Source organism: Fusarium keratoplasticum, chromosome 1 (genome assembly GCF_025433545.1).
Source record: "Fusarium keratoplasticum isolate Fu6.1 chromosome 1, whole genome shotgun sequence".
Classification (NCBI taxonomy): domain Eukaryota; kingdom Fungi; phylum Ascomycota; class Sordariomycetes; order Hypocreales; family Nectriaceae; genus Fusarium; species Fusarium keratoplasticum.
This window is the reverse complement of record NC_070529.1, coordinates 2,782,986-2,803,853: the sequence shown is the minus strand read 5'-3', so window position 1 is coordinate 2,803,853 and position 20,868 is coordinate 2,782,986. Positions and strand designations below refer to the sequence as shown.

Genomic DNA, 20,868 nt, shown 5'->3' with positions numbered 1-20,868 from the left:
TGTTTCCCAGTATGGCAATATGCCACGGGTAGAATGCATAGCCTGTATAAGTCCGCCTTGCATGATGCTTGTTCTCCATCTAGTCATCGGTCTCAATGCCAATGGAGGAATTCTTGAGCTCAATCTCCGACTTGAGCTGCTTGATGGTCTGCTCGATACGAGTACGCAGGATCTTGTTCTGGGTGCGAGCCAGCTCAGCCTGCTTGTTGGCCAGCTGCTTCTTGAGGTCGTTGATAATATCCTTGACTCCCTGCTCCTCGTCGCGCTGGGCACGGGCATCGTCATCCAGATCCTCGTCGTCATCGTCATCATCATCGTCATCAGAGACCTCTTCAGACTCGTCTGCTTCGATGCTCTCCTGGATGGCCGCCGGGGTGTTGACCTGTGTTGTTGTGAGAGGCGTGGGTGCATCCATGCCGGTTGCGGGGGTCTCGGCGAACAAGTCGTCGGCAAAGGCGGCCTCGAGGTCGGCCTCGAGATCGTTGTCCTCGCCAAACACATCCTGGCTCTGGAAGTAGTCCATGCCGTCGTCCATCTCGCCCTCGGCGTCCTCTTCTGCTCCGTACTCGTCCTCCTCCTGCTGCCTCTCGTCGACCCACTCCCATCGCGTTGAACCAGCCTTGGCATCCTCGGCCAACAGACGCTCGACCTCTGCCTCCTTGTCCTCGATTTCTTTGCGGCTGATGGTCTTGGCGAATCTTCGGTTCACACAGTCGTGCATAGGTGGTGTTAGACCGTGCGGCCATCGGAAGTGCTGGTCAATCATTGACGGTAAAGGCACCTGCCTGGCTTCGGCTTCATTAGAGACCTTTTGGAAAACGAGGAGCATCTGGCAGATGTCGGCCGACTTGAGGAACGACTTGCGATCCCATGTCTTCATGGCCTCAGTAATAGTAGGTAGATCGACCATGACGGCAGCAAAGGGTTGGCCCTTGACTGTCATGACGGCGCGCCGCGTGTCCTCCTCGAAGAACTTGAGCTGAACGTCGGCTCCTCCCTGGGCGCGCGCGACGCCCATCTTTCCATTTTCCATGCACTGTCGCACATATTCACAGTGCTCTCCCGGCGGCATCCTCAGCACAAACTGTTCCTCGATCGAAGGGTCCTTCTCGCGATCGCTAGCTTCTGAATCGTAGCCGTCGCCGGGCGGGTGTACGGGGGCGCGCCCCTTGGGTTTCACGACCAATGTCGGCGTGACGCCCGACTTTGACGCCTTGAGCTTGATCTTTGTTGCCAGGTGCTGTTGGGACGAGGCAGCGAGGGGTAGATCGTCGTCCAGCTCGTCGTGGGCGCGCTTCTTGCTCTCCACCAGCTTCTGGGTCGGCTTGGTCTGCCTGCCGGCCTTTGTCTTTGGCGGCGGGGGCTCCGCGGGCGTCGTCGGCTGCGACTTGCCAATCTTGAGCTTGACCTTGCGAGGGCCGCCGCCCTCTGTGGGAGTCGCTGCGGCGGAGGGGGCCTTCTTGGTCTTGGCCTCGACGAAGGATGAGGACCGGCTCACGTTGATCTTGAGACGGGGCTTCGGGGGCGCTGCAGGCGCAGCATCGGAACCGGGTGCTGAGCCAGACATGGCGGCGACGGGGGAGCTCTAGGCTCGGGGAGGGATCGTGAACGAGGTTGGCTGTGATGAGCTTCTGTGCTCGGCGCAGATCAAGGTCAATATATCGAAGAGCTATCGCGATTCGGTCGGTGGTGTCTTGATCGCGTCAGAAGTGGAATGAAAGCGAAAGGCCTCAGCAAGGCGAGGCGATGCTCAGAGAGTGGCCAAATGCCGTAATCAATATATCAATGTTGGAGCTCATGTGAATGAAGCACGCTTGGAGTTTGTGGATTGGGACGAGTCCAAAGTCGAGCCGCGCCTGCTCCTGTGCGGAACAATGATGATGAGCGCAGAGTTGAGTGGCTTGGACCCGCTTTTATCCGCTCTGGCGCCTGAACAATTGAATGTGAATTTCGTTCATAAACAACAAACACATGCAGTTTCCCAAGTGCTTGCATAGGACTATTAGCTGGAAATTCATCTGCATTCAAATTCACCATCAGTTACAGATACTCATTTTCTAGCCAATGGTTGAATACGTTAGGAGCTAATATGTTGAGAAAGAGTGCTACTTGTACCAGTCCAGCTCACAACTTACATGAAGCAACGACGAGGCTCATCAACTGAAAAGAGGGTAATGGTTTGAAATTTAGAATATGCTTCTAGAGGACTCTTGTCCAACATGTTCAAGTGCTTTTTTCAAAAAGTAAAAGAATAAAAAGAGAAAAGATCGGTATCATGCTGCTTTCCAGAATCAACGCCGACCAACGCCACCCAATGCCTGCCTCGCCTCATGAAAAATGATGGTGAATTATGAACTCAACGATGGACGAGAAGGGATTGTCGAACCCTTCTCCAATGTTCGGGTGACTGCCATCACCAGTCAATGCCAGTCCACCCATACGATCCATCCACGTTCTTCCAGCCACCCTTCTCCATGCCGTCCTCCCATCCCATCATGACGGCCAGCAGGCGGCATCCCATGGCACTCACTGCGCACACAATCTTGTCGCTGGACTCGGAGAGCACAGCAAGGTCCATCATGTACGCACGCCCAATGAGGCTTCGCAATCTCAGCGTTTCCTCTGATGGTGGCGCCATGTGTCTGGCTTCTTCGTTCACGCCCTGAACGTTGACTCCAGCAGGGGCTTCGGCAGCATTGTTCTTGCTGTCAACGCCCAGGTTCCAGAACATGGCGGCAAAGAATCCGCCCTCCCAGCCAAACGTCTTTTCAACAAAGTTGTGGAGCAGCTCCGAGCTGCCGTGCGCCTGGTCGATGGCTCCCTTCGAGGCCAGGCGGATTCGGTCCTGAGAGAGGATGACGTTTGAAAACTGGGGCTCTTCCCGCACTGTTGGGTCGTCAGAAGCAAGAAGGGTGATGTAGTGACGCTGCTTGGGATCCTCGAGTTCGGATGCGTTGTAGTGTTCGTCCACAAACTGTTCCACCTGCTTGAGGAAAACTTCGGCTGGGATGTAGTTGTCGCGATACTGAAACTCGAGCGGATGCTGGTCACCATGGCGAATGTGAAGACCGACAATGGGTGCACGAGTGGTGAGTGTGTCTCCCATCTTGGCCTTGGCCTGAAGACCAACTATACGGTTATCGACATAAGCCTGGTCATCCTCGCTCAAGGAGAAAAGATCCTCGAATCCAGTGCGTGCCAGTTGGAAGAGGTCCTTGACGGGGTTGTCGGTGCCGGCAATACGGTGGTGCTTGGCCAACAGCGCGGGGAAGACTTCCCTTGCTGTAGCCGCCGAGACGACTAGGTGACGGGCCTGGAAGGGGCAAGGAACCATGTGGTGTCGTGGAGGCGGTCGGCAATCGGGAACAGGAGGGGCATCAAAGATCTCAGTGTAGGGACCATAAGCCCAGCGGGAGTCGACGATGAAAAAGTCTCGGCCTTGCTGCTTGGCGAGTCCGTAGAAAGTCCACAGCATCATGAGCGTGTTCCCAAGACCGGCATCGGAAGTCTCAAGTACAAAAGTCATGGAGCTCTCACAAACAGGCTTATACTTCATGTGCTTCTTATCCAACCCAACGAACTTGCCCTTGCCCCTGGTCCGCATTCCCTTGCCGGGTGGCAACAGACCGGACCTCTCAGCCTCGTAAATGTCGACAAAGTAGTCGTCTCGGGCATCATAGTTCACGATCTCCTGCTCGGTTATAGGAGCCTTACGGTGGAGGTCTCGGGCTCGCGAAGACACTTCTCTGCACTGGCTACCCATCTCGGCGTATTGTTCCATGGTCAGGGGGAAATCATGCTTTGGAGGAATAGAAATAGTCCACTTGGAGCGGCCCTTGTTGTCACTGATGAGGATAGGAGTTGGGAAGTCGGGCAGATCGTATTGTCCAACCATTTCAAACTCCTCCTGGCCAAAGTAAGGCCAAACGGCGGCGGGAATGACATCGGGGTTCTGGAAGGCCAGTCCCATGACGTAGATAATCGAAAGCAGCGCTCCGAGGAGGAAGAGTCGTCGAAACACTCGGCTCGGCCGAGTCACCAGGATCTGGCTCGAAGTCCTCTTCGGGGGTCGAGGCACAAGCGCAGGAAGAGCTGGCGAAGGTGGCGGAGAGAAGAGAAGGTGGTTGAAGCTGAATCTTGAAGTGGTAGAAGAAAGAGGCCCACGATCCTGAGCGTTGTAAGAGCCAGCTCGGCGCAGGTTCAGCGCCGGCGGCACAACCAGCATCTTGGATTGACTCGGGGCCGACATGATGAATTCGTTTATAAATGAGTGTAAGTGAACCAAACAATCAAGTTTGGACGGTTGAATGGGAGTCGAAGGTCGAAGATCGGGGGAGCTCAGTGAGATCGCAAGATAAGAAGGTCAGGATTCCGGAGACGGCAAACCAGGTCGTTCTCGAAGGAAGATCTCTGACTGTAAAGGAGTGACAAGAAAGAATTGGGGTTGTATATCCGATGCGGGCTTCAAGCCGTTGGTGCAACCGGAGCAAACACGGGTCGAGTTGCTGATAATGGAGAAAGACGGGAGCTTAGTGTCGTCCGCGCCGATGCTCAGACAATGGAAGATAGAAGGTCGGATACAGCGGGAGTCGTCGTCATGAACGGGATCGGGTCATCAATTCGTTTCGCAAGCCCATCCAGCGGTTTGTTTGCTACAAGAGGCGAGAAGCAGAAGCGTCCAGTCGGACATACACGAGTCGTTCGTTTTGTTGGGTAGAAAAAGGGCGGTCCAGAAAAGATCACGACGGAGAAATAGGACGGGGGTTGGAAGGAGCGTATGAAGAAGCAGATCAAAAAGGGCGGTTATAGTGAAATGAAGACGTCAAGCCTCCAGGCCGCGCATGAGAGAAATGAAGCCAAAAGCAGGTGAGAAGAGAAAGGAAGAAAAAAAGGTCTCGAGTCCCCAACGTGTATGGATAAGGTATTGGATGTTGGTCAAGAGTGGAAGGAAGAAATCTGGCGAGTCCGTCCCAAGATGGGGCTGGCAGGGAGCATCCCGGATGGGAAGGAACCTCCGAGGCATGGTCTGCTTCGAGATGCTCTAGCCCAAAGTGACCTCACTCAGATCCATGGATCATAGTGCCAGTAAAGCTAACGCGTGAGCCGTCATCATGTTACCTATGTTACCTGACGCCGCAGACAAGGCGTGACAATACCTCCTCCTTTGAATGGCTTAGTCGCGTCAAGAGGCGCGATCCAACTCTTACATGGACATGTCACCGTTAGCTTCAATCCTTGAGCATCCTACACGCCAAATGACCTCCAACTAATCTACACATGCACTCCGCTCCTCAGGCCGTATCACCAAGTAATCAAGCCTAGACCTGTGAACGAGGTCGCGCGGCGGGATCACAGCTGAGCAGCAACACCAAAAGGGAGTGGCCGTCGCAGGTTGATTGCGCAGGGGGCGGATGGCTATCGTGTACAGCTCGGCGCACAGACTTGAGCAAGAAAGAGATGTTTCTCCCGTCGTCACAGCATCGACGCCAGACCGTCATCGGGAGACACTGCATGTTGCGTTTTCCCGGCAATCAAACGTCACCGACTGTTACAGACTGACATACGACTGGGATGCTGTCGATCATCAAGTTTGCCCACTAACCCGATGGCAAACACCAGCGCGAATGTAACTTTGTCAGCGGCAACCGAAACAGACCTCCCCTCCGCCTCTTCGTATCTCTGAGTTGTCATGGGCTCACATCACCTCGAACCTTCGTCCTCGACGACTCTCGCTGACCCCGGTCCCGCGCTTCTGCAAGGTACAGCTCCTGGCTAATCTTGGCGGGGGGACTTTCAACTTTCGCTAATTTCTAGACCTGTTTCACATTGGGCAATTCTCAACGGTCTGGGCCAATCAGCGGGCGTCCTACTCTTGGTCCATCCAACGGCGCTCCCCCAATTTCAACGACATTGTTGACGGCTGGAAGCTCTCTTTCATCTCAACTCTGTCCGATGGCCTATTTGAGGCTCTCCAAGTGGTGTTTATAGTCATAACAGCCATCATGAAGAAGAAGCCATCGCCAACAACACATCCGTACTCCCTGCAACAATACCCACCCAATCACGCATCTTCTATCCTACCTCCCACCTCCCGTGTTTCGTCCTTGTCCCAGCAAACACGACTCGCTTCCTTGCATAAACCATGTGCCAACCTTTTTCGTGCCCGACTGTCTCGCCATCTGCATCCCAGTTCATGCTACAGATACTCTCCGAATCAGCCATCTCCCGTTCCAGCATCATCCATGTCAGCCCATCATCGTGCTCTAATCCCTCCTCCGAGTTTCAACACCCACCCACTGCCTCTTCAAGAGATGGTTGTTTGCATTCACCGACATGGGCCTGGTGAAACCAAGCGAGCCAAAACCATGGTCTCCGAACCATCGTGACATCCATGACAATCCAAGCCTCACTCACTTTGCTCTGCACACAAATAAACAAGCACTTGCATCAGGAATTTCTATCATTCTTGTCCTTTCGAGTTTATCTTCTCTCATTCCCCGTCATTATCTCGCCACAGCAACTCAACCGTTGATTTCCGCCACCAAGTTTCCTTCCGCCGTCCATCATGTAGTAGTAGTACAGACAACGCCTCTCTCTGCGTTAAGCACCAAACAAAATTCAACCAAGGAAAATCATGTCACAGTATAGACATCTGGCCGCCTGCTTCGCTTCCTGGTCGCAATAAATTAACTCACATAACACAATGCGGGATGTACCTCCCCGAGTCCCGGAAATGAACAACGCAGGCGCCCACATTGCCAAAGAAACAATCAAGTCCTCCTAGACCTGGCCATTCCCGTGTTTCCTTGCCTATGACAAACGAAAGTAAAATCGGGTATAACGCAAACAAAATCCCTTTTCCCCTGAGGGAATAGTATCCCGCCTCCTTAACGCCGGTGTGAAACGCCTTTTCACTCTGTTCTGTTCTGTTCAAAACACTCCCATCGCTCTCGAATCAAGGAAAATACCACTTGTCTCTCTACGTCCCCTTCTATACCTCTGCCGGCACAGCCTTGGGCTCCTCGATCGGGCTTGGTGTCGGTGTTCGTCGTAGCGGCTCCATGCTGGGTTCTGCTAGCGAGTCCATCTTCGGACCGCTGGCCAGACGCAAACTTCCTCGCTTGCCCCGGACCACTTCTCCAGACTCGACTCGATCTTGGAGCATCTCATCAAGAAGATTGTTCATCTCATCAACCCCTCGGCTTCGCTTCTTCTCGCATTCTGCTGGCTTCGTCTCAGTTGGCGTCTGAGGATGCGATTCTTGTTGCGGAGGCGGTGATCGAGGTTCAACTGTCGCCTCAGCCGTGTCCCGGGATCGAGCCGCACTCCGCAATGCAGCCAGCATCCTGTCCTTGTCGTCCAGTCTTGCTCGCAAATCGGCAATCTCGTTGTCCTTCTCTCGAAGTGCCGCAGACACGCTATGGTCCTCTCCGACCATGATGCCCTTGTTCGGCGCAGCGAAACCCACCGAAGCTCGGCTGGAACTTGTACGGCGAGCCTGGAGGAGTCGCTTCTCCAATGTCGCGATATACCGGTTCTTGTCCATAAGATCAGCCTGGAGGGCACGGTTCTGCGCCGTCAAAGAAGCTGTGCCGTCTCCAAACTCCCCGGCACTGTCGTCATCGACCTCGCCCATCTCGTCTCCGATTCTCTGGCCGCCGCTAGACCGACGTCCAATGGTGGATGATGCTGAGGTCATCGATGATGTTCGCTCCAAGAGCGACTTACCGCCCACAGACGTAGCGACCGATGAGCGAATCGATGCCGGTAGTGAGATCTGGGAGAAGCGAGCATATTGTCCAAGAGAGCTGATGGATCCGTTCGAGTTGACACCGATTGATTTGGAGCTGAGGATGAGTCGGTTCAGGTGATCGATTCGCTCCTTGAGTGCTGTTCGGGCAAGCTGCATCTCGAGAATTTGTTCCTCGTGTCGTTCTGCAGCCTCAGCTTCCCGCGCCTTCTCCTCCACCTCGTTCTGGATCTTATCCTCTTCGGACTCCTCCTTCTTCTTCTTCTTGGCCTGAGAATCCAGTTGCTGTCTTAGTTCTAGAATCTCCATCCGGTAACGCTCAAGCAACACCCTCGCGCCTCCTTCACCACCAGCTCCGAGGGCTTCCTCGGCTCTCTTTGCGTGGCTGACAATGTTATTCTTGGCTCTCGAGGCAAACTTGAGGGTGTTGATCGTCTCCAGGGTGTGGTTATTGGCTAGCACGGCGCTGTTTCCAGCACCGATCTGGATGGTGCAGAGGATACTGACGAGTGAGTTTCCGGACAAAGCTCCTTGCAAGAGTCGAGTAAGTTTGCTATCACGGTAAGGAAGATGCTTTCCTTCCTTGTCTCCACCCTTGCTCTCCTTCTCCTTCAACTCTGAAAGCTTCGAGATGACGGTTCCTAGAGTGAGCAAACTCTTGTTGATGTGAGCACCCTCTTGTCTCCGCTCTTTTGACTCGGCGGCCTTTTCAGAACCAGCAAGATCAATCAAGCTCAGCGTTGACACGCGGACACCACCGGGAAGAAGTCCGGATCGCTTGCTCTCCCCAGCTGAGCTGGCGCCTGGCATGCGTTCTCGGCTCTCAACCACAATTTGAACGACAGCGTGACTTCGCGAACTGCGAGCATTGAACTGGGTGCTGGCTGTCCTCCGAGCTTGGTCACCCCGGGCAATGACACGTAGAAGCTGGGTGGGACTCTGCACAATCTCCTCCTTTAGGGGTGTGGCATAGACACCACGCTTGCTGTCCTCGCGAAGCTTGATCTCATCCTGCTGTGTGCCGCCGCCGATGCCGCCAGCTGTGGGCATGCTCAGCAAGTCATGAATCTTTTCGTTGTAAATCTCAAGGTAGCTGACTCGCAGCAAAAACTCTCGCGAGGGTGTTTCTCGGATGTAAGAGAAAATATCAGTGATGGCGAGGGGGATCACGCCTGGTGATGAGGCAGTTCCTTGCATCGAAAATGTCTTGCCTGTGCCGGTCATACCGTAGGCAAAGACAGTACCATGATAGCCCTCCATAACTCGTCGGACTAGCCGTTTTGCGATGTGATCGTATACTCGGGAGTTGTTATCGTGAGTCGTAAAAACGTTGTCTAAAGCAAAGGGAGGTTAGTGATGCTCGCAGCCAGCCACCCTCAGGAATTCACATACCATAGAAATGATCCCCGCCATCTTTTCCTCTGAATGAAATAAGCGACTTGCGCCCATCAACCATCCATTCGCCGTCCGGACTCCCATTGTTACCATTTGCATCCGGTCGGACTCGGACGCTCACCACGACGTTGCCCTTTCCATCATGCTTCGACGCTCGCTTATCAGCAGTGGCATCGGGCTTCTGGCTCGAGCCTTCTACGGGATCATCATATGTCGTAGCCGATGTTGAGTATGAGTCTTGCGCCGAAGAACTCCTGCTCTGGGGTGGGGAAGAAACACTGATCAGACCATCAGACATGCGCACGCTGGTGATGGATTTCCCATCGGCGCTGCCGTTGAGGAAGCTGGGGGTGCTCGAGCTAAATGTGCTATACATCGAGTCCTTGTTGGCCTTGGAAGGTTTCCTGGATGTTCGGTTCTTGTCGACAGGTGCTCGCGGGCTAGGCGGCACACGAGTATCACCTCTAGGTGGTTGTGGGAATGAGTTAATGCTAACGCTCTTTCGGATAGTCTTTCCCGCTCCGTTTACACCAGCAGTAAGCTTAGACTGCGGGAGTGCGGGTGATGGACTGGGAGGAGCGAGGCTCAGAGTTGAGGGCGTCCGGAGTCCTGATCTGGGAGTACCAGGTGCTGACTTGCTTGAGGTCGATGATGAGGGGATATTTCCGGTGCTCTTGCGCGTCTTGCTCACGGGCAGAGCGGGCAAGGCCATGTTCGGTGGCCCGACCGAAGGCCGCGATGGACGCGGCAGCGTAGTCGTCATGGCAGCGTGTGTGATGAAATCAAGTGGGAAAAAAGTCAAGAGAGTGAAGGACTCGCAAGCTCGGGGCTAGCAGCCCGGTAGAAAGTCTGGTTATCCGTTCAAAAGGTCGGTCGGTCCATGAACTCCCTCGGACGATGACGACAAGTCGAATGATAGCTCGATTGGATTCAACGTCAGTCTCGACCGCGGAGGGCGCTCGATTCGCAAGGGACAGAGAAAATTCGATAATGCTTCGACGACGTCCTGCGCAAGGGTGGACTTGTTTGCGGCCGATCAAGGGAGGAATAAATCGCTGGAACGCGGGTAGACGGGGCGGACTCGGGAGGGTGTTTCTCTCGCGGAGGCTGGATGGATTGACCTGGGGTCTGGTGGTCAGTGACTTTGGGGCAGTCGACGGGACTAGCGTATGATAGCGACAGGAGGCAGGTTCCTAGTGAGAAGGCAACAAAAAGGATGCAGGCTGAACAGAATGGAAGCAAGATTGAAAGAAAGTTAACCAGCAACGTACTGAGCCGTCGAGTATGTCGAGGGAAGGAATTCCCAGCGTCCAAAGAGGGATGTAGTTGAAAGGGGGTGCGGCGGCGTTGAGGAGCGTTCCAGGTGCCCTCGTCCAAGTGAGCGACACAACAGGAGATGAGGAAGTGAACCCTTCCCCCCTTCGTAAAAAGCAAAGACCACCACGAGAGAGCAAGGTCCCAAGTCCAGGTTGGGAGCTAGACTAGCGTGGGTGGATGCTGCGGATGATGGTAAGTGACCTTGTTCGTCTCTTTTTTGCAGACTGGGGCACGGTGACGATGCCGGGTCCTTCTGGCGTCTCGGGGTCGACTAACAAGACCGGGACAAGAAAACACGGATCAAGATCAGGACCTGGCTGGCTGGAAGGCTGGTGTACTGGCGGCCGATGGTGCGTGATCGATCTTACAGGTGCGCTGTAGTGTTGTAATGTATTGCCCGCGTGTTGCACAATGGTAAGCGCTGGGTCAGGTTTGATGGCCAGGCTGGGCCGGGCTGAAGCCAGAGAGATGGAGCCGAGGTCGCCTGGATGCCGGCGTCGATGCTAGCAGCTGGGGGCAAGATGAGATGACGAGTGATGGTTCTAGGTATGTATGACACAGTCCAGCTGAGATTACCGCAAAGAGTGCCACTTTCTGCCCTGCTCTTGGTGTTGATGAAGTGGGGAGGAAAAGAACGAGAGCCTGTCGAGGCGAGTCTGGAGGGAAAGGAAGGGCTGGGACAACTGGGATGCAGTCCCACACGCGTGCAAGACCCGTGGCAGCGCAGTGCAGAAGCACAACACAGCACAAATGGATGGATTGGATGTGGGCTTCTGGCGTGAGTGGCGTGACGTCGCGGGTCTAAACGGGTCGCAGGAAGGAAGACTGGGAAGAAGGAGCGACGAAAGGAGTGAGAAATGAGGGAATGAGATTGAAAACGAAAGTATGGTGAAACGAGAGATGAATGGAATCAAAAGTCGAATGTGAGAGTGTTGAATTCGAAAGCGTGTTTGTTACGTGCTAACGAGCGTGGTTAAGGTAACTCTGAAAACGGCTCTCATGGAAAGCACCTGAGCAGAGGCCCGACCTGACCTTCCAGGTATCGGTACTGCAGCACCAGAGGCCGGCGCCGGTTACAGTGCGTACAGCACTAGCGTTTTAGCTGGAAGAGAGGCCACTAGAAGAGGTACCAGTCGACAGGAGGCCTTTACAGTGGACATCAAAGTACCATTAAACTATAATGCGAAGACGAAACACGCCGAATAGCGGCATCACAAGGCGCGAGGTTGTACTTTACAGGGCCGGTAATTACGATATGCAAGCCGTTCATATTCTCGGGTTACATTGGGCAAAAGAGGTCGACCCAGCCTCCGGGGGGCCACGGCCAAAGCCGCCCGGGGTCGTCGACAGGGGTCCAGGCCGGGACCACTCAGCGAGCCTGAAGGCATCTTTCTTCCCCGGTCGTCCTCTGGGAAGGTGGGGTGGGGGGCGCGGGCAGCCAAAGAAAGGAAAGAGTGGAGGGGGGGCAGGAAAAAACAAATAAATTTGGAATCCAAGGAAGGAAGGGTTCAGGGATCGAGACTCTTGTGAAAGGGAAGCATGTCAAAAAGAAAGCCATCCAATTGCACTACATGGACCCAAGTTATCCAACGCTCTCGCTTGCAATGCTACTGCAATAATACCCGCCAGATAAGCTGCCAGAAGACGGGAGCTGCTCGATGAGATGGATGACAGTCTGACTTCTCGGCCGGGCAACCTAACCTCCATCTCTCCACAAGTTCGTCCGTCGGCTGGTTGCGTCAAGATCGATCCCGTCGTACAGTAGCACTCGGTCGGTCCGTCCATCCTCTTGTCAACTATTGAACTAATAAGGTTGCGTACCTTAGTTCCCGACATAGAGAGAAATCTCAAACGTGGTGGAGGAAAGCCGTGTCCGAGAATGGTCCGTTTCAAGCAACGTTGTGGTTCGAGACTAGACGCCTCCATCACCTTGCTCTCTTTTCTCTTTCTCGACCAGTACGTACGCCTCTTTCATCTCATTCTGCAATGCGTCAGTTAGTGAGTGATACGATACGAGTCTACCCCCCCTTTCTTCCGAGAACAGCTCTCGTCTCCGAGAATTCCAAGCCCTCTTTCTCTGTTAGCCCTGCCAAGCCAGTCCTCGCTCCCTCTTGCAGTTGCATCCCAATCAATAATTCAACCAGTAATGGCAGAACATTGGGAATAAAATAGAAAAAGGAAAAGCTGACATGTCTCACACAGCTGCGTTTCTCGCGCATCTGCTCCCCTGCCAACGCCCACCTGGTCCCGATACGGCTAGGCTAGCCTCGCCTCGGCCCTGCCCTGATGGACGCCCCTTTTTGCTCCTTGTCGATGGAGCCCACGTCTGGTCCAACAATCACTCATCACATCACACACCACGAGGCTCACCTGTGCAGACTTTGCAGTAGAGACTTGCCTCTCATCTGCAGTCGAGATGCATTATTCGTGCAATTCCATGCAACAGCATATCAGCATCTTCAGGCCGTGTCACAGACTTGTCCATGATGCGTTCATTATTAGTCGACATTGCATGTTTGTGCCATGGATGCAGATCTAATCCGTACCTGCATGCCCCTCCTCAAAAAGATTTGCACACTCACTTGGCATGCAACGCCTGGCCACATGCTATCGACGCCCCCGGACTTGCGGAGACGGTGATAGCACGCCTTTAATGGAGCACAGAGGAAACTGTACTGGACGCGTTATAAGCGAGGCGACTGTGCGTGTGTGCGTCTGCCGAGCCATGACCAGAGCGGCCCGATGCACAAGCAGGCACAGACAGAACTGTCTATACTCCACCGTCAGCATCATGAACTGGACAGAGCACGAACCTACAGACAGAGACGGGCTGAAGCCACGATGCAACGCACGATCGTAATGGCCTTGAAACTCCGAGCCGACGGAGAACGTCGTCCTCGATTACTCATTAAGACATCGCAAAAGAGCCCCATGGCTTGTCTCATCTAGGGCCCCCATGATCACAGTGAACCAACTGGTCGTCTCTCAACCCGCCGCCTCGTCGTCCACCATTGGCTCGAGTCCTAGCCTTGCTGTGGATGCAATTTCAGCAGCCCCCCAGGGCTTGGCTGCTAGCACGGTTCGTCAATGGGCATCGCGAGTTGTCAAAAAGCCTGGAGGGGGGGACCCTTGTCCGTGCCCCCTTTTACCAGTACCCGGCAACCCAGCCATGAAGAAAAAAAGAGATGGCCTTCGAACCACCCGACACCGATACCAGAGCCTCGGCGAAAAGGATCTGGCAGGCGAGGGAAAACTAGTAATATCCCATCGATAGCTTCGGCATTGCATGCCAGCCCAGCTCCAGCTGTGTGGGACGAGGCGACCAGATCTCGTTGCTCGTCGCTAGGAGAAAAGCTCGCCTCTTCTCTCGCCCTGGTCGACATGGTTCATCAGAGACAGCTTCCGCCGTCTCGGGTACACTATCAGCCCGCTTCACCTTGAGAGGCTTTGTCTGCTTGCAGGGGTAACAGCTTCGTCATGCTTCCTCGGTGTGATAGCGACGCTCACTTGCTTGAACATTCGCACTATCAGTAAACTACTGCCGTCTCCCCTGTTGTTGCGTCCTCGAATCCCTCTTGAGTTGGCTCTCTGCTCATCTTGGTCGCTGAACACCATTCCCGCCTATCACGAACCTCAGCAGCACGTGGCGTCGTCACCTCGCCCACTACTAACCGCGCATTAGTGTCTATGTCCTGAAGACGCTCCCCAGTGGTTGGGATATGCAGCCTGAGCGAGCTGACGACCGAGAAAACCGGGCGCCCTATCGACTATGCCCGCTGATTCGCTCCTTCGCGACGAGTTGATGTCAAGAGACAGGGCAAGCCAGAGGGACATACCAGTCCATTGGAGGGGTTGCACAGCATCACAGCCTCAGCAAGGGTCATGTTCCTCCCCCGAGATCGACATCGCATTGCCGACATTGCTTTTGCCCCTCCCCCCTTTCTTTCTTTTCCCACGCAACGGCATAGCTCTGACTCTGTGTGTGTGTGCCTGAGCCGCCCCAGGCGCGACAGCCCTTGCCTCGAATCGTTTCCACATGGCAGAAGGCAGCCCATAGGAAAACTCGAGAGGAATTCGAAACGTGCGCAACGGGCTGGCAACGCTCGCCAAGACATTCCGTGTCTGATCAGTTGCATAGGGTTGTCACATGCGCAAGGCCCAAAAGCTCGATATCAAGGCCCTGCTTCTTGAGATCGGCATTATCATGTTGGTTCTCCCGTGTCATGGATGTGCGCACAACAAGCACATTGATACCATGCACATACAGTAGTTCGCACCCGTGCAACTCATGGTTGCCTCCCTCTTCCCCCCTTCCCTCCTCGCTGAGCCTAGACATTCCTCTCGACAGGGGGAAGGGTTACATCAATCCAACCGTTGAACGGAACAGGATGTCCCTTGTCCGTCCGCACAAGGGAATCGAAACCTTGGCGAGCCAAAAGCAAAGACGAGGCCACCAGCCCCGGCCAGAGTTCCACCTCGCTGTAGGATCCCCCCCGTCGAGGAGTTGCTCAAGCTCATTGAAAACGGAACTCGATCTCTGCAAGCTTTCCACTATCCGAGTCAACTCGTCTTGTTGGTTGCACGTGGAGTTTTTCCTCTCAATATCCATATTTTTCGCATCTAGACTCCAGCCAGCATCACTCTCGAGTCGCAACCGGCCTGAGTCTTGTGTTCATCCGGGAGATTAAACTCGTACGTATCGGGGACTCCTCCGAGCTTCCTCTCTTACGAGTTTCAGACGGTATTCCTCGGTATGGAGTATGCACTTGCAGTGAGATTGTCTCGTCGAGTCCACCATTTCGCTTATGAGGCCTTCAACTCTGCCGCATGAATGGAGACTCTCGGTCTTATCCGAACATAAGTCGATTCAAGCTTGGCAATCTATGCATGATGTCTCTGTATCTGTACATTTCGAGCAGTTTCATCTCAACTTAACTCAACTGCCGCGTTTGCCTTTCCCATGAACAACGCCAGACCACGTGCCCATCCAAGAAACGCCCAAAGTAACTTGCCCGTAGAATACGTAGATGCCCTCTCACTCTATCTCCCCAAGGCTCTCACCCCCCTCCCCACACTGCCCGTCTCAAACACCTCGACAACTCCCAGCCCAACAGCCTCCCCTAGCACCCACGTCCACTCAACACCCCAGAACTCCTTCCACCGCGGTCCGTATAGGCCACCGCCCTCGAACCGCTCCTTTAGCCAGCTCTCCGGGGCCTCGCCCCAGCGTGTCCGTCCCATGGCATCTCGTACCCATTCCACAGCTGCTGACGCCAACTTAAGGTGTCGACCGTGGCCCGGTATGGCGAGTCGGAGGTCGGATCGAGATGTGGACGAGTGAGTGAGCGCCGGGGAGCCGCCGCCTCCTCCGGCGAGATGGATGGCGTTTCGGCCGCCCACGGCTGAGACGGTGCCCGAAGCGAAGCGTGAAACGTGGTGGATGGAAGTAAGCGTCGTGCGGTCCTCCGGCCGCATGTCGAGAGTTCCCTCGGGTGCAGAGGGTGTAGAGCTTGTGAGGAATCCCGCCCTAACAAGCTCGTCCGCCTGTTTGCTATCCAAGACGCCATGTGGCAAGGTCTGCGTGGTTGTGTTCTCCTTCAGGAACACTCTAAACTTGTTTCTCGTATCCTCGCTCAGCTTTGCTCTTTGCAACATGTCTTCGAGATCAGCCATCTCGATCAACGCCTCGCCCATCCCACCCCGTCTCTCAACTCTGACTTTGCGCACAACGCCCTTTAACGTCAGCTCTGCCAGTTCCCTCTCCACCTTGCCAGGTGAGCGAAGCACTGCGTTGAGATGTCCAACTGTGACGAGGGGCGCAGTGGTAGCGCGGTAGTTGAGCACTTCCGCCGTTCTTGTCGAGTTGAACCCTGTTGAGGGAACTAGGCTGAACATGCGGGAGCGGATATAGCGCATGGCCTGTACGATGTCCCTGAGGCTGAGGTCCTCCTCTAGCAGTTTCGCCAGGCCCATATCGTCGAGCTTGTCCTGAAAGAGTTCGGCATCTTTGTCCTTTGCCTTTCGCGCCGGCCTACGTGGTGCTGGAGATGATGGCTTGCGAGTTGTAGGTGGCCTGAACGACTTTGTAACTCGTCCTGACTTGCCGAGGATGGATCTTATAGTTTGCGGCATATTTGAGTATAGCGATGCTCGTTGGTAGGAAGTTGTCTGTTGCAAGTATCTCAATTTTGCAACTCCGAGTTTGATATGTCGTTGCACGCCCTTCGAAGTGGCAAACCAGTGGAGACACCAAACCGTCAGGTTTCTCCTCAGCACTTGAGCGTGTGTGTAACAACAACCTAACAACACAAACAAGCCTACACACGATATGGCTATCGAGGAACCAGGGCGGGATGATAGTGGAAGATGTATGAAGGTTGCTGCCTGTGGTAGATATCTGAGGAAGTGGATTTACCCTAGATGTGGTCATTTCAACCTAGCTGCTGACTAACCTGGTTCCTCGGTGGTCATCAACTCCAACATTCCAGTCAACCCTCAGCATGAAGTGTCATATATTTCCAAAAACTAATATTGATTGGTCGTTTTATGGCCCAACATGCGGCCTAGCCCGCCGTCGTCAAGATATACGAGGTGATGGCAGTCATCCTCTCACTAGTGAGCTTGAGCGATATCCTCAGCAGCTCCCGTCCAACATCCGGCTCTTGCTTCTGGATCTTGGCCCAGTTGTCCCTATCCATCAGCCAAACCACGCAATCTCGCTCCACGACCGCCGTGGCCGTTCGGTCAGTCTCTGAAAAGAAGGGCAATTCCCCGAGCGTCGTTCCAGCCACGATGCTCTCGCACAGCCAGCCCTGCGGAAGGTCGTATTCGGCGCGGACGATACCTCGTTCCACCATATAGAATCCGTTAGCTTCCTCTCCCCGTCGGAATAGGACGGTGCCTGCAGGGAATTCTCGTCGTGTAAAGTAAGTCGTCGCAGGGAACCAAAAATCCTCATTCTTATCGCTCAGCCCCTGGAAGATCTGAAGCATGAGACGAAGAGGTTCCTTGAAACCCTGCCACTTGGTAGGACGCTGGACCTCAAGGTTGCTCAAAGCATCGCGGGCAGCTTCAGCAAGATGGTTGCGTCTTGGTGAGTTGAAAGGCGGATCAAAAGACGAGAGGCCCGACGTCTTGGCCGCGGGCACATCTAGGTTCTGGGCTGATATGCGCTTCAGGGAGTTGAGCTCCTCCTGTCTGGCATAGAGGGTCTTGAGGAGTTCGTTCTCGCAACTCTCCAGGGCAGAGTTGAGGTTGGGCAGCATTAGGACCTCAATACCATCACTCCCGAGTCCAACGGCCCTCAGGTTGCGACCAAGCTGACTCTCAGCGTCAACACCACTAAGGACGAGAATGACGTCCTTGTTGTCGAGCAAACGGCTAATGGTGTTGAAGGCCTCACCCGCAGAGTAGTCCAGCCCAGTGACGTGCCACATGTCCAAAATCAAGAACTTGATCGGCTGCTTAGCAAACGTGCTGTCCTCCAATAGGCCTCGAATCTTCTCCTCCACGCTGACGATGGTTCCGAAGAAGAGATAGCCTGTGAGCTTGACAATGTAGATCTGCTTTCCTACTTCGTGCAGATAGTGATGCTGTGAGGGGTTGCGTCTCACAGTCGAAGTAACAATGTCGCCGGAATAGTTCCCACGAATAGCAGACACCCGCGAAGTCTGCAGAACGAGCGACACAAAGGCCAACAAGATGCCAACTCCAATGCCCACAACAAAGTCGTGAATGCCCATGACCAGGACAATCACCACAACAGTTAGATACTCGGCCAACTTGAGCTTCTTGCGGGGAAGCCAGAGAGCCTCGAGAAGCAGCTCAAATCCGAGATCGTAGATCAAAGTGCCCACCATCATGACAGGAATGAAGCCGATGAGAGATGGGCCGATGACCATGACGCCGAATGTCGCGGCTGCCAGCATATAGCCAGCCAGACGGCTGTTTCCGCCTGATCGCATAAAGAAGACGGTGTTTGCATACACCAGGTAGTTCTGGATGCTACCGAAGCACCCAGAGAGAAAGTTGGAGTAACCGTGAAGTCTCAGCTCCTTATCGAGGTCGGCATGATCCTCTCCGCAGTTGAGGGCCAAAGCAGGAACATTGATTGGAACATGTAGAATGCCGAAGAATGTGAGGGCAAGCATGGCGGGAATACATTCCGCAACAGCGTCCCATCGAATGAGTTTGAACTCTGCGACCATAATTAGCAAAACGATTGTCAAGGATCCAAGGAGTGTCACTCACTGTACAGGGTATAGAAATACCACCAAGGCTCGCCAGAAGGAGGACCTTGGAATATCCAGCCATGGCTGCGCAAGTCATCCACGTCCAATGCATCAAGCGCCAACACAAAAAAGTAGAAAATGAGGGGAATCGCCAGAATAAACAATGGCAGAAAGAACTTGGACGTGATCTTGGACTGTCCATAAAACAAAATAATGGCCAAGACAAGGGGGGTCACCCATAGTGGTACAGTTGCAGGGTCTGTCAGCTGCTTGAGTGTGTCGAGGTTATACTGAAGACTGCCATCGAGACGCGCCGAGACTTCAAAGCCAGTTGCGATCAAGAACCAGCCGACACCACCGATACAGCCAATCAAGATATGTCTGGGAATGAAGCCCACCATGTAACCGACCTTGAATCGGCCCATGAGATAGAAGACGAGACCGGTCAACATGGCGCTGACCGAGAATGACACAATAGTGGTGGCGATCACGGCATCGGGGTTGTCTTCCCCAACAACCTCGGTGATCTTTGCAGCCATGTTGTGGAAGAAGGGCACCACTTCGATCTGATCGATGTTAGCTGGTGAATTGGAAAGTCAGGATGAAGGCACTGACCAGCTCAGAGCCAACCGCGCCCTTGAAAATACTCCCGGATGAAAAGGCGATCTGCGAAACAATGGTGCTAACGTAGAAGACTGAGATGCCCGCTGAACCAAGATGAGAGAAGATTGGCTTTCCTAGAGGGAAAAGGATCATGCCTGGTTGCGTTAGTCACTGTCTGGCAGCTTCAATGCCACCAAAACTTACCATAAGATAGAGCGTCCAAGATGTTAAGAAGGAGTCCAACAGCGACAGCAGGTAGGCATGAGGCAGGGTTGACTACCACCGAGTTCCAGAGCGCACGGTGATCCCATCTTCTTGGGTTGACAGCGACGGCAACGCTATGGGTCATTCTCTCTTCCATCTTGTGACCGACTCCTACAAGGTTGGTGATCCATGGCCGTTTCGTTGGAGCCTTTTGGCCCTCGAGATCCGACATGTAGGATCGCCGACCACCCGATATGATGCGTGTGAGCAGAGGTGTTTGCTCCGTGGCATCGTCCATTGGGTGATCAATTCGAGACTCTCCTGCCTGCGCCTGGTTGCCGTCTTCGTTTTCGTCGCCATTGTCGGCGTCCTGTTGATCGTGGACGACCGACTGCGGAGGGGACCTCTTGAGTAGGTTCGCTAGTACCGACGGCCCGGCATGCGCCTCCGTGTCGGCATCTTCACCTTCTGGCGACGGCGGTTCCGAGACCTCGACGATGGTCTGTGAGGAGCGCACGTTGTCGAGAGTGGACGCATCATCGCCGGTCTCGGATTCTACAGCCTCCTGGTGGGAAAACCTTGCCCGCTGGAGAAAGGCCGGGTTCTGCAGAGTCTTTGGGTCGGAGAGCAAGTACGTCGCAAGCTCTGCAGTGTCTTCGCGAACGGTTCGGGCATTCTGGATACTGTCGATCGGGACTGCAGTGGAGAAACATCAGTTTCAAGATCGGACAAGGTTCTCTGGAGCTTTGGCGCACTTACCCAAGCTGTCTCGCACGGATCCATGGATGAAGGATCTGATGGGCTCTCTATGACCAGGAACAGAATTTATCGAGGACGGTCTCGGAGTCGCAATTGGGAGGTGAGAGCTGTGGCCGTGGTGAGGATGAGGAGGGCTCGAGGGCTCGCCGCCTCGCAATTGCGCCTGGTCCTGATCGCGCTGCGAGGTCGAGCTCAGAGCCCTCCTCCGCCACGGAGTGAAGCCCAGCGGCGACGACATGATTTGCTCCCAGCCGGCTTGGGATGCAGCTAAAGAGCTAGCTGCGGGTGATGTTGCATGAGCACAGAGGAGCAACAAGAGCAAAAAATAACAACGAAAAAAAAACTCTTCAAGGCCGGAAAGGGAGGCTCAGACACGATTGAGAAAAGATCATGGAAGCATTCCGAGCCAAGTGCTCACAAGAAACTGGGATAGGATGGGATGGGATGGCGAGAATTTCGTGGGGAATCGAGTGACGAAATTCAATGACGGGAAGGATCCCAGGTGGGTCGTATCATGGATGGCACTATCAAAGTTCAAGTCCGTCCAGCGCCCGCACACACAAGACGGACAACGGGTTATTTACTGTACAGGTGAAAGAGGCACCAATC

The 20,868-nt window shown here is 54.3% G+C and overlaps 5 protein-coding genes across 5 annotated transcripts; all 5 read right to left on the bottom strand.

Moving 5' to 3' along the window:
- Nucleotides 1-79: 79 nt before the first annotated feature.
- NCS57_00083400 (TAFII55-N domain-containing protein) lies at nt 80-1,567 on the bottom strand (the record flags this gene model as incomplete). The annotated part of the gene is made up of 1 exon (XM_053050910.1): nt 80-1,567. The coding sequence occupies one exon, from the start codon at nt 1,565-1,567 to the stop codon at nt 80-82; it is 1,488 nt and encodes a 495-aa protein (XP_052919425.1).
- Nucleotides 1,568-2,413: 846 nt separating this feature from the next.
- Nucleotides 2,414-4,249, bottom strand: NCS57_00083300 (uncharacterized protein; the record flags this gene model as incomplete). The annotated part of the gene is made up of 1 exon (XM_053050909.1): nt 2,414-4,249. One exon carries the CDS (start codon nt 4,247-4,249, stop codon nt 2,414-2,416), a length of 1,836 nt encoding a protein of 611 aa, XP_052919424.1.
- Nucleotides 4,250-6,991: 2,742 nt separating this feature from the next.
- On the bottom strand, nt 6,992-9,908 carry NCS57_00083200 (Kinesin-like protein; the record flags this gene model as incomplete). Its single annotated transcript, XM_053050908.1, has 2 exons — nt 6,992-9,084; nt 9,143-9,908. 2 exons carry the CDS (start codon nt 9,906-9,908, stop codon nt 6,992-6,994), a joined length of 2,859 nt encoding a protein of 952 aa, XP_052919423.1.
- Nucleotides 9,909-15,502: 5,594 nt separating this feature from the next.
- NCS57_00083100 (uncharacterized protein) lies at nt 15,503-16,594 on the bottom strand (the record flags this gene model as incomplete). Its single annotated transcript, XM_053050907.1, has 1 exon — nt 15,503-16,594. One exon carries the CDS (start codon nt 16,592-16,594, stop codon nt 15,503-15,505), a length of 1,092 nt encoding a protein of 363 aa, XP_052919422.1.
- A 431-nt stretch (nt 16,595-17,025) lies between these two features.
- NCS57_00083000 (uncharacterized protein) lies at nt 17,026-20,557 on the bottom strand (the record flags this gene model as incomplete). Its single annotated transcript, XM_053050906.1, has 5 exons — nt 20,260-20,557; nt 19,501-20,196; nt 19,309-19,451; nt 18,713-19,259; nt 17,026-18,659 (listed from the first exon to the last, which is right to left on the bottom strand). Exons 1-5 carry the CDS (start codon nt 20,495-20,497, stop codon nt 17,026-17,028), a joined length of 3,258 nt encoding a protein of 1,085 aa, XP_052919421.1. The 5' UTR covers nt 20,498-20,557.
- Nucleotides 20,558-20,868: the final 311 nt, after the last annotated feature.